Here is a 13798-nt window from a genome sequence, read left to right on the forward strand (position 1 = left end):
GTGTCCCAGTCCAGGCTGTGAGTTCCTTGAGGGCAGGGGTCCAATCTGATTCATCTCTACTTCCCCAGGGACCTGCACACTTGTCAGATTTCAGTCCATACAATTAATCAATGCTTGTGGTGGAAGAAGTAAAACTGCCCCCATACAAGGCCAGCAATGGCCACTAGCTCAGGCCACCAGGGTAAGATGTGGTGATCAAGGTGCTGACTGCCCTACAAATCCCTGCGCCCCCCTCGCTAGGGACACTGAGATTAGCACTCACCAGCACATCCCTGAAGAGAAGCTGCGGCCCAGAGTGCACTGTCCAGTCCACGGCTCCACTATTTGGAATCTTGATGCGAATCACCAGCACCTGGTTCTCCATGGCATGGAAGGGGCCAAGGGCCAGCCACAGCATTACAGGTTAAAGGGGCTCACATCCTGGTAGGGGGGAACCCCCTGGCTCCTGGTTAGGCGGGGGCTCGAAGAGGTGACAAGGGGACTGAGGGTCAGAGGACAGAGGGGGAGGGGGAGTGAAGAGAGGAGGTGGTCCGGAAGCAGCCCGCAGGCTCGGAGCCAGGCCCAGGCTGTATGGGGTTGAGGGATGTCTCCCTGTGAGCGTGGACGGGGCAAGGGGCAGGAGCCAGTAGGAACTAGCGGAGTTCAGAAGGTTCTGGAGTTGGAAAACAGAGCAAACGGCATCTTGCAGTTCTCTGCCGTCTGTGTGGGTGTGAGGGGACAGCACAGAGAAGACGCCGTTTTAGAGAGATACGGCGGCAGGTGTCCACTCCTCCTTAAAGGAGCGGAGGGTCCCCGACTTGAGGGGACTCAGTCCGGGGCTGTTAGGAAGGAGCCCCAGGGCCGCCGGACCACAAGAAAGCCGAGAGGGCCCTCCGCGGGAGGGTCGGGGGCGAGTCCTCTGCCCCACCCCGAGCCAGAGTGCACGGCGCGCGCGACTCAGCCCCGGCAACCCGAGGCCGCGCGTCCCAGCGGCGGCAGCGGCAGGAGGGGGAAGGCGGCGGTAGGAGGGGGAAGACGGCGGCGAGGGCACTGTTACTCCGGAACCAAAACGCGCGGCGCCGGAACCCCGGGAGCCGGCGAGGGGACCCGCCTCCCGCGGCGCCATGTTGGAAGAGGGCAGCTCCTGGCCGGCCCCGCCCCCGCTCGCCGGCAGGCAGGACCCGAAGAGCAAGGGCTTGGCGTCGGGGCCGGAGTGAGAGGACCGACTGGACTATTCAGTCGTGAGACCCCACCTCCCCTGTCGCGAAGTGACCACACATGGCGACCGGGTGACAGCCTTTTCTTTTCCCGACCCTCATTAAACTCAGCGAGGTGAAAACATTTAACAAAAGAAGGAGGAAACTGAACTAGAGCAGGGGTCCGCCAAAAGCCGATTGATGGCTTAAAATGCGTACTGTTTCCCTGTTCAGAAGACTAGAAAAATAGAACTGCCCCTCTCGTTTATTCCTACTTTATCCGGCCCTGTACCTAAATATTCGTGGAGGTTTGTGCATCAAATGATCAAGAGCAAGGTTGTCTTTTTTTCATTTTTCCAAGTCACAGATCCGGAGGATCATCTTTCTCCCAAATGAGCAAAGCGTGTGGATTTTTCAGTGAGGTCCTTTACCCCCATGGTTACCTTAAAATAGCAAACAGCGCACTATTCAAAAGCAACAGTAAAGAAATTCAGTGAAGAGTTTAACTGCCTGGGTACAGTTGCAGTAGTGGCATCATCTTTTCTTATTAAAGCTTTGAAAAAAAAATATTCTAGACAGTCCATAAATTTTCAACTAGATAGCAATGTTTACGCAGTAATATCACAGGGAGTAGCAATAACCCGTGGTTATTTTTAAATGCCTTGTTAACCTCAGATTTTTAAATGCATAATTTTGTTCATCTATGATGCCTATACAGAAGTTTGTTTACAAATTGCAACGCGTAGTTTCGTCCTTTATCTCTAAGAAAAGTCCACATATCGCTTTACTTTGAGGGGCTGAATTTTGTATAAATTCGGTGGGAGAGGAGTGTCATTCCCCTCTATAACAGTCAAATAGTTGATGAATGCGAGAGAAAAAATAAATACTGGTCAGTTTTGGTATAATATCAATTTTTTACTGCATATTTTCTCTATCTGCATTCCTTTTTTTTGTAATAGTATTTGTTTTATTTAGTTATTTATTTATTATTTATTTATTTATGGCTGCGTGGGTCTTCGTTGCTGCGCCCAGGCTTTCTCTAGTGCCGCTCGTTGGGGTGTGCAGGCTTCTGCTCCGCGGCATGTAGGATCTTCCCCGACCAGGGCTCAAACCTGTGTCCCTGCATTGGCAGGTGGATTCTTAACCACTGCACCACCAGGGAAGTCCCTACATTCCTTTTATATTTAATTTGAAAGTCCATTGTAGAAGGTAAATTATCTCTTTTCAGTTATTGTAAATGAATAGCTTAGGTAGAAATTCATTTAGTCAGATCCTCCAGGTAGTCAAAGAATTGCCCTTTTCCACCTGCACTTCAGTCTTGTGAAAAACAAACAATTTGTTCAAGGTCCCCATGCACTTTTTATTGAAAGTTCATTTCCTATTATTTGAGAAAATAGACCACAAAGCCAGAGATTTTCTATGAACTCATGATTTGTTAAAATGGCTTTTATTGATAGTACTGTGGGCAAAACCAACTCAATTTGTACTTTCAATTCTTTTGGATATATACCCACAAGTAGAATTGCTGGATCATATGATAATTCTATTTTTAATTTTTTGAGGAGCTGCCATGTTCCACAATGGCTGCACCATTTTACATTCCCACCAGTAGCCCAAGAGTTCCAGTTTCTCTGCATCTTCACCAACACTTGTTATTTTCTACATTTTTGTTAGAAGCCATATTCTCATGGGTATGAGGTGATATCTCAAAGTGGTTTAGATTTGCATTTCCCTAGTGATTAGTGATGTTCATCTTTTCATATACTTGTTGGCCATTTGTATATCTTCTTTGGAGAATTGTCTATTCAAGTCCTTTGCCCGTTTTTAAATTGGCTTATTTATCTTTTTTGTTATAAAGTAATTTTTTAAATGAGGAAAATTAACATTTTACTACTATAAGTTCAGAGATGTTTTCTTTCATCTCTTTTTACATTGCTCCCAATCTCCAATCCTTAACCCAGAATCTGATCCCTTACCACTGCTTCACAGATACTATCTCAGTCCAAACTACCATTATATTTATATTATATTTCTCTCTTAAACTTCTGTTTCCATTCTTGCCACTGCTACCAACGGTCTATGCTCAACCCAATTACCAGGGTTAGAATACCAAGTCACCCCTTTGGTTAAAACTATTCTGATGGCCTCCTAACTTGTACAGAATAAAAACTAAAGTCCTTTCCTTGACCTGCAAAACTCCACACAGTCTGCCCTCCATACCTTCTGGCCTTATGATATGTCATTCACACCAGCCTCCTTCTTATTTTTCCTTGAACATCTCAGGCATCCCAGCTCAGGGTCTTTGCATTTGCCCTTTCCTCTCCCTGGATTGCTCTTATCCCGATATTCACATGGCTCACTTCCTCCTGCAGATCTTGACTTAAAAATCACCTTCGTGTTGAGGCCTTCCCTTAGCACAGTCTTGAAAACCAGCCCCAAACCCACCCCACCCACAGATGCGAGCACGCAGATGTGCACAAATCCTGGTCCCCTTCCCTGGTTTACTTTTCTCCTGGCCCTCATCACTATCTACCATGCCACATGTCTCAATCCTGTGTTTGTCTCCCCACTAAACTGTAACTTGGCGAGGGAGGGATGGGTATGTGTTTTATTCACTGCCATGTCCCTAGTACCTAAAATAGTACCTGACACACAGTGGGCACTTTAATAATATTTGTTAAATGAATGAGTGGATTTTGAAGGCAAAGTGGGTTGAGTAATAGGAATGCAACTACCATGTGCATCTCCTGCCTGTCTTGAGCCGCACTTGCTCCTTGGCCTTCCCACAACCACTGCCATCGTGGAGACTGAGACAACAACAATTATAGACTCCCACTGAACCACGAACTTTATAACAAATGTTGACTGCCTCCTGTGTTCCAAAATTCCACTTGTCTTCTTCAGTGCCGGGTGTGGGTCCCTACATATAACATTCAAATACTTGTTGATTTGGGGGTTTTGTTTTTGTTTTTTCTTTCTTTCTTTTTGGCCACACCACGTGGCTTGCAGGATCTTAGTCCCCCAACCGGGGATCAAACCCAGGCCCCAGCAGTGAAAGTGCCAAGTCCTAACCACTGGACCACCAGGGAATTCCCAATACTTGTTGATTTTGATTTAAAGGAATATGATGAGAATAGAGGATGAAAACAGTAAGTTTCTAGTGGAGAAACCTTGCAGACACCATCCTAACCAAGTGATCAAGGTTAACATCACCAGTGATGTCATGTTGATGTCATGTACTCTCTTATATGATGCAACAAGAAGGGCATTTGACCTGTGGGGTCTTCTTCCCCAAACCCATAACCCCAATCTAATCATGAGAAAACCATCAGACAAACCCAAATTGAGGGACAGTCTACAAAATACCTGACAAATACTCCTCAAAACTGCCAAGGTCATAAAAAACAAAAAACAAAGAAACTGTCACAGACCTGAGGAGACTAAGGAGACATGACGATTAAATGTATTGTGGGATCCTCAATGGAATCCTGGAACAGAAAAAGGACAGTAATGAAAAACTGGTGAAATCTGAATAAAGTCTGGAGTTTAGTTAGTAATAACGTACCAATGCTGACTTTTTAGTTTTGACATATGTGCAATGATTACATAAAATGCTAACATTAGGGGAATCTGGGTGAAGTATATGGGAACTCTCTGTACTATATTTGCAACTTTTCTGTAAATCTAAAGTTATTCCAAAATAAAAAGTTTTTTTTAAATAACTTTCATTTCTACACACTTGTAATAATGTCTTAGAAATTTTAATTTAAAAAAGATATAATTTATTGGTATTACAATAACAACTGAAAAATAAACATAAGCATTTTCCTCATATGCTTAATATGCATTAGTTTAAAAAAAGAATATGAAGAAGCATGGACAAAAGTGGTGGGACTTACCTGGTGGCGCCATGGTTAAGAATCGGCCTGCCAATGCAGGGGACAGGGGTTCGAGCCCTGATCCAGGAAAATCCCACATGCCGCAGAGCAACTAAGGCCGTGCGCCACAACTACTGAGCCTGCGCTCTAGAGCCCACGAGCCACAACTACTGAGCCCAAGTGCTGCAACTGCTGAAGCCCACACACCTAGAGCCCATGCTCTGCAACAAGAGAAGCCACTGCAATGAGAAGCCCGTGCACCGCAACGAAGAGTAGCCCCCGCTCGCCGCAACTAGAGAAAACCCGCGCGCAGCAATGAAGACCCAACGCAGCCAAAAATAAATAAATAAAATAAATAAATTAAAAAAAAATTTTTTTAAAAAGTGGTAAGAGACAAACCCTTGAAAGTGTGAAGGGAAAGTCTGCTCTTTTGTGTTGTGGCAGGAATGGAAAAGAACAGTGGGAGCGATTCCAGTACTCATGCAGAAGCAGAAACAATAGTTCAACAGATATTCATAGAGCGCCAAGTATGTACTATGGATTTTAGATGCTGTAACATGAATTAATTTATTAATTTATGATGTCATTGGATTTAATTTCTACGTAATACATTTTCCCTCAGGTAGAGTAGGCTGGTGTTCCTACAAATCACTTAAGCTTTATTTCCCTTTTTTGATGGTTTCAACATATCTATATTCTTTTCTTTATATTAACCAACAAACTATATCTCACATTTTTGTGGGGCTTTAGAGCTTGCAAAGCACGTCTCCCTTCGTTATCCTGTGCATCATAGGGAAGTATAGAGTAATGGTTAAGAATTTGGACTCTGTAGACAGGTTACAGGGAATGGAATAACACTCACCATGTGTGACATTGAGCAAGACTTCTTGGTTTCCACAGCTTAAAAAATGGGAATAAAAATAGGATTAAGGGAGCTAATATGTGTAAAGTGCTTAGTCTAGGACCTGACACAAAGAAACAATATGTGAGTGTTAGATAAACTCCTTATTGTATATATGGAGACACTAAGAAAGCTCTAATTTTTCTCAATTATATTCAACCAGTAATGGTATAGCAAGACTTAAACCATATTTTTCATCTCCAAAACAAGGTTCTTTGTATTACACACATAGTGGAATAGCAATAAACATCAAGCTAAATCAGACACAGCCATGAAAGAATGATAATAAAATTTCAGAGTTAAAGGAAACTTACAAAATCACCAATCTAATCTTCTGCCCAATTCAAGAATTCTCTCCACATTTACCTAAGGAATTGTCATACAGCCTCTCTGAACATCTGCAATAACAGGACTCACTTCCTCAAGAGGCACCCCATTCCATTTTTTGCCAAATCAATTAAAATATTCTTCTTGTCTCCTTGTTACCAACACACTATTTCTAGTTCTGTTTAAAAAGAGTAAGTCTAACTCATCCTAGTAGTTTCTGATTGTTTCATTTCACATACTTCTACACATCATTCTGTTTGACTTTAAAATAGTAAAATTCCTGTATGAGAAAATAGATGGCACCTTTTGAGATGCCTCAAAAGGATAATGCAACAAGATTCCAATCTTTTATTTTTCAGAAGGCATGGAACAGTGTAAGTTTGTTCATTACACCTGAGATAGTATTTCAAAATTTGTTGCTGTTCTTGTAAAGAATCCATATGATTTCCAATTAAAGTATCCTTTTCTTAAAGCTCTTAAAAATGAAGGCAAGTTTTCGTTTTAATTTTGAATCATCACATGTTCATTTGACATAGAGCCTTCATTATATGACAAATACTGGAAACACAAAAATTAGTAACACATTGTTCTCTTCCAGCTGTGTACAGAAGTAGTTTTTCAGTATGGCTTGAATGGACCCTGTATATAGACTCAGAACTACTAGATTTTGTTGACAGGTAAAATTAGTATTGAATAAAATTTGCCTTCAACATGGTCAGTGCAAAAGATTTGTAGGATGAATGAATGACTTGATTTTTAATGTAATCTAAAAGTAAGTGACACTATTTAGATTTTAATTCAAACCTTGAAATTCTTGGTCCCTTTATTTTATAAAATTTGGATATTTGAAAGCATAAGAAACTAAAATTTTGACTTTATCTCACAGTCAGAGCCTTAATACTATGTGTAAAGAAAGGTTGCAAGATAATCTACTTTTTTTTTTTTTCGTTTTTGTTTTTGGCTGTGTTGGGTCTTCCTTGCTGCACATGGGCTTTCTCTAGATGAGGCAAGCGGGGGCTACTCTTCGTTGCGGCGCGCGGGCCTCTCATTGTCGTGGCTTCTCTTGTTGCAGAGCACGGGCTATAGAGCGCAGGCTCAGTAGTTGTGGTGCACAGGCTTAGTTGCTCCGTGGCATGTGGGATCTTCCTGGGCCAGGGATCAAACCCATGTCTCCTGCATCGGCAGGCGGATTCTTAACCACTGTGCCACCAGGGAAGCCCTAATCTCCTACTTTTATCAATTATTTTAATCCAATTCATAAACATATACATTTTTTGAAATAAAAATATCCATTTTCCTTAAATGGAGTTTTAAATTCACATCTATTTATTAGAGTACGGATTTTTTTTTTTTTTTATAAGTCTTTATATTTTTACAGGGGATGAGTTCTTTTTTTTTTTTTTTAATTGTATAGCTACTTTATTTATTTATTTATTTATTTTTGGCTGTGTTGGGTCTTCGGTTCGTGCGAGGGCTTTCTCTAGTTGCGGCAAGTGGGGGCCACTCTTCATCGCGGTGCGGGGACCGCTCTTCATCGCGGTGCGCGGGCCTTTCACTATCGCGGCCCCTCCCGTTGCGGGGCACAGGTTCCAGACGCGCAGGCTCAGTAGTTGTGGCTCACGGGCCCAGCTGCTCCGTGGCATGTGGGATCTTCCCAGACCAGGGCTCGAACCCGTGTCCCCTGCATTAGCAGGCAGATTCTCAACCACTGCGCCACCAGGGAAGCCCCTAGAGTACGGATTTTTATTTTGTATATTTTTATTTTTCCTTTAGGGTTAGGGTAGACAACTTTTTAGATCTGATTTTAAGTTATGCACTTATATGAAAATAGAGTAAAATGAATCACTTTGTGGTTAATAAATTCAATATTCTGCTTACAGACAGCTTGTTATAAAATTACTGATATATTCTAGCAGAAGCAGTGAAGGCTATGTCAAATAACTACAAAAAAAATCATACTATGTAGCGTTAATGATGTTACCTTAACATACCAGCTTCAGGGGCTGCATAATTGTTTCTGCCAACCCATAAATTTTTGAGTAACAACAAAATTATTGTGATTTTTCTTACTAAATAATTCATACATTACAAAGAATGTATGTAACAAGGTCCATGAATCACTAAAGCATATAATGATCATATATCTAATGACATATCTCTTTTCATAAGATGAATTCGAATAGATTTATGTATTTAGGTTAACTAAAAAATACCAAGTTTATAAGGTTCATAATTCTATCAACAACAACAAAAAACTTCAAATCTTCCTTAAGAAGTACATGATTTGCTTTTAAAAACTGAAAGCTTTTGTTTATCAAAATCCTTGTTTAAGCTACTTTTCATGAAGTTTTACAGCATTTAAATTGATACTATAAATATTACTGAAGATAAATTTATAATATAATGGAGTAGTACAATGTTCATAAACTGTATTTAAAATGATATAAGTGCAACTAAAATAGCTATAAGCAATACTATATAAAACCTCATTCTAGTAGTAGCTGATATTCTTTATCTAGCAACTAGGATCTAAAAGAGGATATTTTCATTTACTAACATTTTACATACTTTTCTTTGGTCTTATCTTTTTAAAAATTTTTAAAATTAAAAAAAATTTTTGGCCATGCCTCACGGCATGCAGGATCTTGATTCCCCGACCAGGGATGAACCCATGCCCCCTGCAGTGGAAGCATGGAATCTTAACCACTGGACTGCCAGGGCAGTCCCTGGTCTTAAAGTATCTCAAACCAAGTATACCCTTTTCTTAATGCTACTAAAAGTGATCCCAAATGAGATTTCATCTATTTAATTCAAACTAGGTTTCACGAAGTTGAGTTATTAGTAGTGAGGTGGATGGACCTAGAGACTGTCATACAGAGCGAAGTAAGTCAGAAAGAGAAAAACAAATACCGTATGCTAACACATATATATGGAACCTAAAAAAAAAAAAAAGAAGAAAGGTTCTGAAGAACCTAGGGCCAGGACAGGAATAAAGACACAGACGTAGAGAATGGACATGAGGACATGGGGAGGGGGAAGTGTAAGCTGGGACAAAGTGAGAGAGTGGCATGGACATACATACACTACCAAATGTAAAATAGGTAGCTAGTGGGAAGCAGCCTCATAGCGCAGGGAGATCAGCTCGGTGCTTTGTGTCCACCTAGAGGGGTGGGATAGGGAGGGTGGGAGGGAGACACAAGAGGGAGGAGATATGGGGATATATGTATATGTATAGCTGATTCACTTTGTTACAAAGCAGAAACTAACACACCATTGTAAAGCAATTATACTCCAATAAAGATGTTAAAAAAATAAAAACTAGGTTTCATACTAAAATTTTTAAAATTCCAAGAATACAACATATAAAATGATGTTAATGTTTTACCTCTTTTTTTTTTTTTATAATTCTGCTCCCACAGTATCATTCTTTTTATTTTTTAATTTTTACTTATATTTATTTTTGGCTGTGTTGGGTCTTCGTTTCTGTGCGAGGGCTTTCTCTAGTTGCGGCAAGCGGGGGCCACTCTTCATTGCGGTGCATGGGCCTCTCACTGTCGCGGCCTCTCTTGTTGCGGAGCACAAGCTCCAGACGCGCAGGCTCAGTAGTTGTGGCTCACGGGCCTAGTTGCTCTGCGGCATGTGGGATCTTCCCAGACCAGGGCTCGAACCCGTGTGCCCTGCATTGGCAGGCAGATTCTCAACCGCTGCGCCACCAGGGAAGCCCACCTCTTTTAATTTCTAACATTTTTCTAAACACAGTTATTTTCTATAGAAATTATCCAGTTATATTTTATCATAGTAATAACGAATCCTTTACTAATTTTTAAAATTTATTTTTATTTATGGTGAAATACACATCACACTGAAATTATCATGTTAACCATTTTTAAGCGTACAGTTTAGTGTTATTAAGTACATTCACATTACTGTGCAACCATCAATACCATTTATCTCCAGAACTCTTTTTATCTTACACAATTGAAACTCTATACCTATTAAACACTAACTGCCCATTTCCCCTCCCCCCTTTACTAGTTTTTTAACAGCTTTATTGAAAGATAATTCACATGCCATACAGTTCTTCCATTTAAAGTGTACAATTCAATGTTTTGAGTATAGTCACAGAATTGTGCAACCATCACCACAATCAATTTTGGAACAGTTTCATCACCCCAGAAAGAATCCCCGTGCCCATTAACAGTCACTCCCCATTTCCTACCAACCTCCCCAGTCCTAGGCAATCACTAATCCACTTTCTGTCTCTATAGATTTGCCTATTCTGGACATTTCATATAAATGGAATCACACAATGTATGGGCTTTTATGATGGGCTTTTTTCACTTAGTGTAATGTTTTCAAGAAAGCTTTGTCAATGCTGTAGCATGGATCAATAATTCTTTCCTTTTTTTGGTTGAATAATATTCTGTTGTGTGAATATGCCACATTTTATTTTATTTTTTTTTAAATTTTTTGTAAGTGAAATAGGGAGCATTTTCTTTTTTTCTTTTCCTTTTTTTTTTTTAAATTTTATTTATTTTATTTATGGCTGTGTTGGGTCTTCGTTTCTGTGCGAGGGCTTTCTCTAGTTGTGGCAAGCGGGGGCCACTCTTCATCGTGGTGCGCGGGCCTCTCACCATCGCGGCCTCTCTTGTTGCAGAGCACAGGCTCCAGACGCGCAGGCTCAGTAGTTGTGGCTCACGGGCCCAGTTGCTCCGCGGCATGTGGGATCTTCCCAGACCAGGGCTCGAACCTGTGTCCCCTGCATTGGCAGGCAGATTCTCAACCACTGCGCCACCAGGGAAGCCCCACATTTTATTTTTATCCATTCATCAGTTGATATTTGAGTTGTTTCCACTTCTTTGCTAGAATGAATGATGCTATGCACACTTGTGTACAAGTTTTTGTGTGAACATATTTTCAGTTCTCTAGGGTATGTATCCCAGGAACAGAATTGCTGGGTAATATGGTAACTCCATGTTTGATATTTTGTGGAACGGCCAAACTTTTCCCAAGTGGCTGCACTATTTTACATTCCCACTAGCAATGTATGAGGGTTCCAACTTCTCCATATTTCATGCGAACACTTGTTATTATGTCTTTTTGATTATAGCCATCCTATTGGGTATGAAGTGGTATCTCGTTGTGGTTTTGATTTGCATTTCCCTAATAGTTAATGTTAAACGCCTTTCATGTGTTTAGTAGCTATTTGTATAATTCCTTTGGAGAAATGTCTGTCCAAATCTATTTTTCAATTGGGTTGAGTTAGAAGAGTTCTTTATATATTCTGGCTATAAGTCCCTTTATCATATATATGATTTGCAAATATTTTCTCCCATTCTGTCAGTTGTCTTTTATTTTCTTGATAGTGTCCTTTAAAACACAAAAGTTTTTAATTTTGATGATGTCCAACTTATTTTTTTGTCATTTGCCTTTTCTAACATTTATCCTTTCCCCAAATAGGAGATTTTTACAGTAGGCAGTATGTGAAATCACAGTTTCTTTACTAGAAAGCTAACTGAACTTAGAAATACACTTACTAGGGGCTTCCCTGGTGGCACAGTGGTTAAGAATCCGCCTGCCAATGCAGGGGACATGGGTGCGATCCCTGGTCCGGAAAGATCCTACATGCTGCGGAGCAACTAAGCCTGTGCACCACAACTACTGAGCCTGCGCGCCACACCTACTGAAGCCCGCGCGCCTAGAGTTGTATTAAACGTAGTCTCAATTAGCAAAACAGGTCTGAGAAGTTGCTGGATGGCCAAGCTTGTGTCATTGGAAACTATTTTATCCACATCTTCATTTAAAGAATTTTTTTTCTCAACATCTGATCTCCAATTTATATTAGAAAAATACTCTGTGGACTGTGGTCACTACTAATAACACTTCTTATTGTTGGGAAAGCTCTTGTGAAACATTTGTCAAGCACATAAAATGGTATAAAAGTGAAATATAGTAATTAAGATGTGTGTTCTATCGATTGTGTAAGCTAAAGTAATTTTTCATTACTAACGTAAGATTTAATAAGTATAAGTAGTTAAAGATTCTGACTTGGCACTAGTCATTAGCATGTAATTGAACTAGTAAAAAAGATCAGTTAAAGCTGTGTTGATTACCACCTTATCTTTGAAAGGCAATTAAAGACCTCAATCATTGCAACAAGATTTGATTGTGCAGCCTTTATTGGACATTGATCTTTCAGCAAAGTGCAGTTACATTTTCCATTAATTTACAGTAACACAGTTTAGCTCTGATACCCTAGACTGTTGACCCAGGTGAGATGTAATGCTAAGTACTTGTTTAGGTTAAGATGCCCCCAAACGTCATTACTATCTGAATGGTAAGTGCTGAAAAAAATTAGACACCCGATCCACTAGCTTTAGGATAAGGTTTCTGTTATCTGCATTAGCTTTTAAATGAAATGAAACCCAGATCCTTGTCTTTAGGTCACTCCACTCATTCAAACAACATTCATTCTTTAATAGAATTAAGAGATATTTTGTGAAGAATTATAGATGATCTGTGATAATTTTGAGTGAATATAAATATAAATGACACAAAATAAAATGTACATTTTAAAAGAAATACATATGGCTTTTAAAATTGAAAGTGTTTCCATTTTTACTGGTCAACAATAAGCAAAATATTAGTGACCAAATATGTATGATGAACGAACTTATAACTATTTGTACAATTTGGTACGTTAAGACATTAGCACTGAGAAACTAGGGATTTTTTTTTTTTTTTTTAATTAGCAACCTCTTTCTTGCTCCCAACTCTGTTACTGCATCTTTATGGTGGTTCACAACTTATACAGGAGCTACGAATTTTGACTAGAAACTTCTTCCAACACTTGATAATTGATTTGTATAGAAATAACAATAGAAGAAATCCAAGATTTTAAACTAAAATAAAACTTCATCTTCATTCAAAAAATAGTTTTGCCTGGATTATTTTAAAGACTAAAAATCCCATTAAAGAAGTATAGGCAGAAAAGCTGTCTGTTTCATCAACTAAGAAAACTCCTGCTATCCAGAAGGGCAGGGTCCACGAGGAACCCGGCTTGCCATCTCAGGCATAACCTGCATGCGCACAGACACACTCGCACAAACTGCCTTCAATGTGTCTCCTCCTTCCTTCCTCTCACTTATTTAAAAAATCCTTTTATTGATGAAGTATTTTAAACTTAAATATATATGGAACACAAGAATAAGGATTACAAAACCAGCTTTTCTGCAATTAATGTAAAACTGACATTTGCTTACAAGCACATTCATGATACATTTTAAGGCAAAAAGGTTTCTTGTTTTGTCCTTCTTAGATTACAGGTGGAAAAAACTAAGATACAAAGGAGTAGTTATTAGCCTGGGGTCAAAAAGTAAGATAGCACTGTTGCTAAAAATAGAATCAATCTCCTGCCTCCAGCATTTATATTTTATCCTTTTTAGGCCACAATACTTTGATGTAGTATCCAACTTTAAAGAAAAAACTTAAACTATTGCTGTTCAATGAGAAGAATT

General features: G+C 39.8%; 1 protein-coding gene across 2 annotated transcripts in view; it reads right to left on the reverse strand.

Annotated features, from left to right (window-relative positions):
* The window catches only part of MAP2K5 (mitogen-activated protein kinase kinase 5), a 261514-nt gene extending 260503 nt beyond the window's left edge, over positions 1-1011 (reverse strand). For both annotated transcript variants that reach the window (XM_007166074.2, XM_007166073.3), the window contains exon 1: positions 263-1011. In XM_007166074.2, coding sequence (XP_007166136.1) covers positions 263-397 — 135 coding nt within the window. In that variant the 5' untranslated portion in view covers positions 398-1011. The remainder of the gene's footprint in view (positions 1-262) is intronic.
* Between the last annotated feature and the right edge of the window lie 12787 nt (positions 1012-13798).

Source organism: Balaenoptera acutorostrata, chromosome 3, assembly GCF_949987535.1.
Source record: "Balaenoptera acutorostrata chromosome 3, mBalAcu1.1, whole genome shotgun sequence".
Lineage (NCBI taxonomy): Eukaryota > Metazoa > Chordata > Mammalia > Artiodactyla > Balaenopteridae > Balaenoptera > Balaenoptera acutorostrata.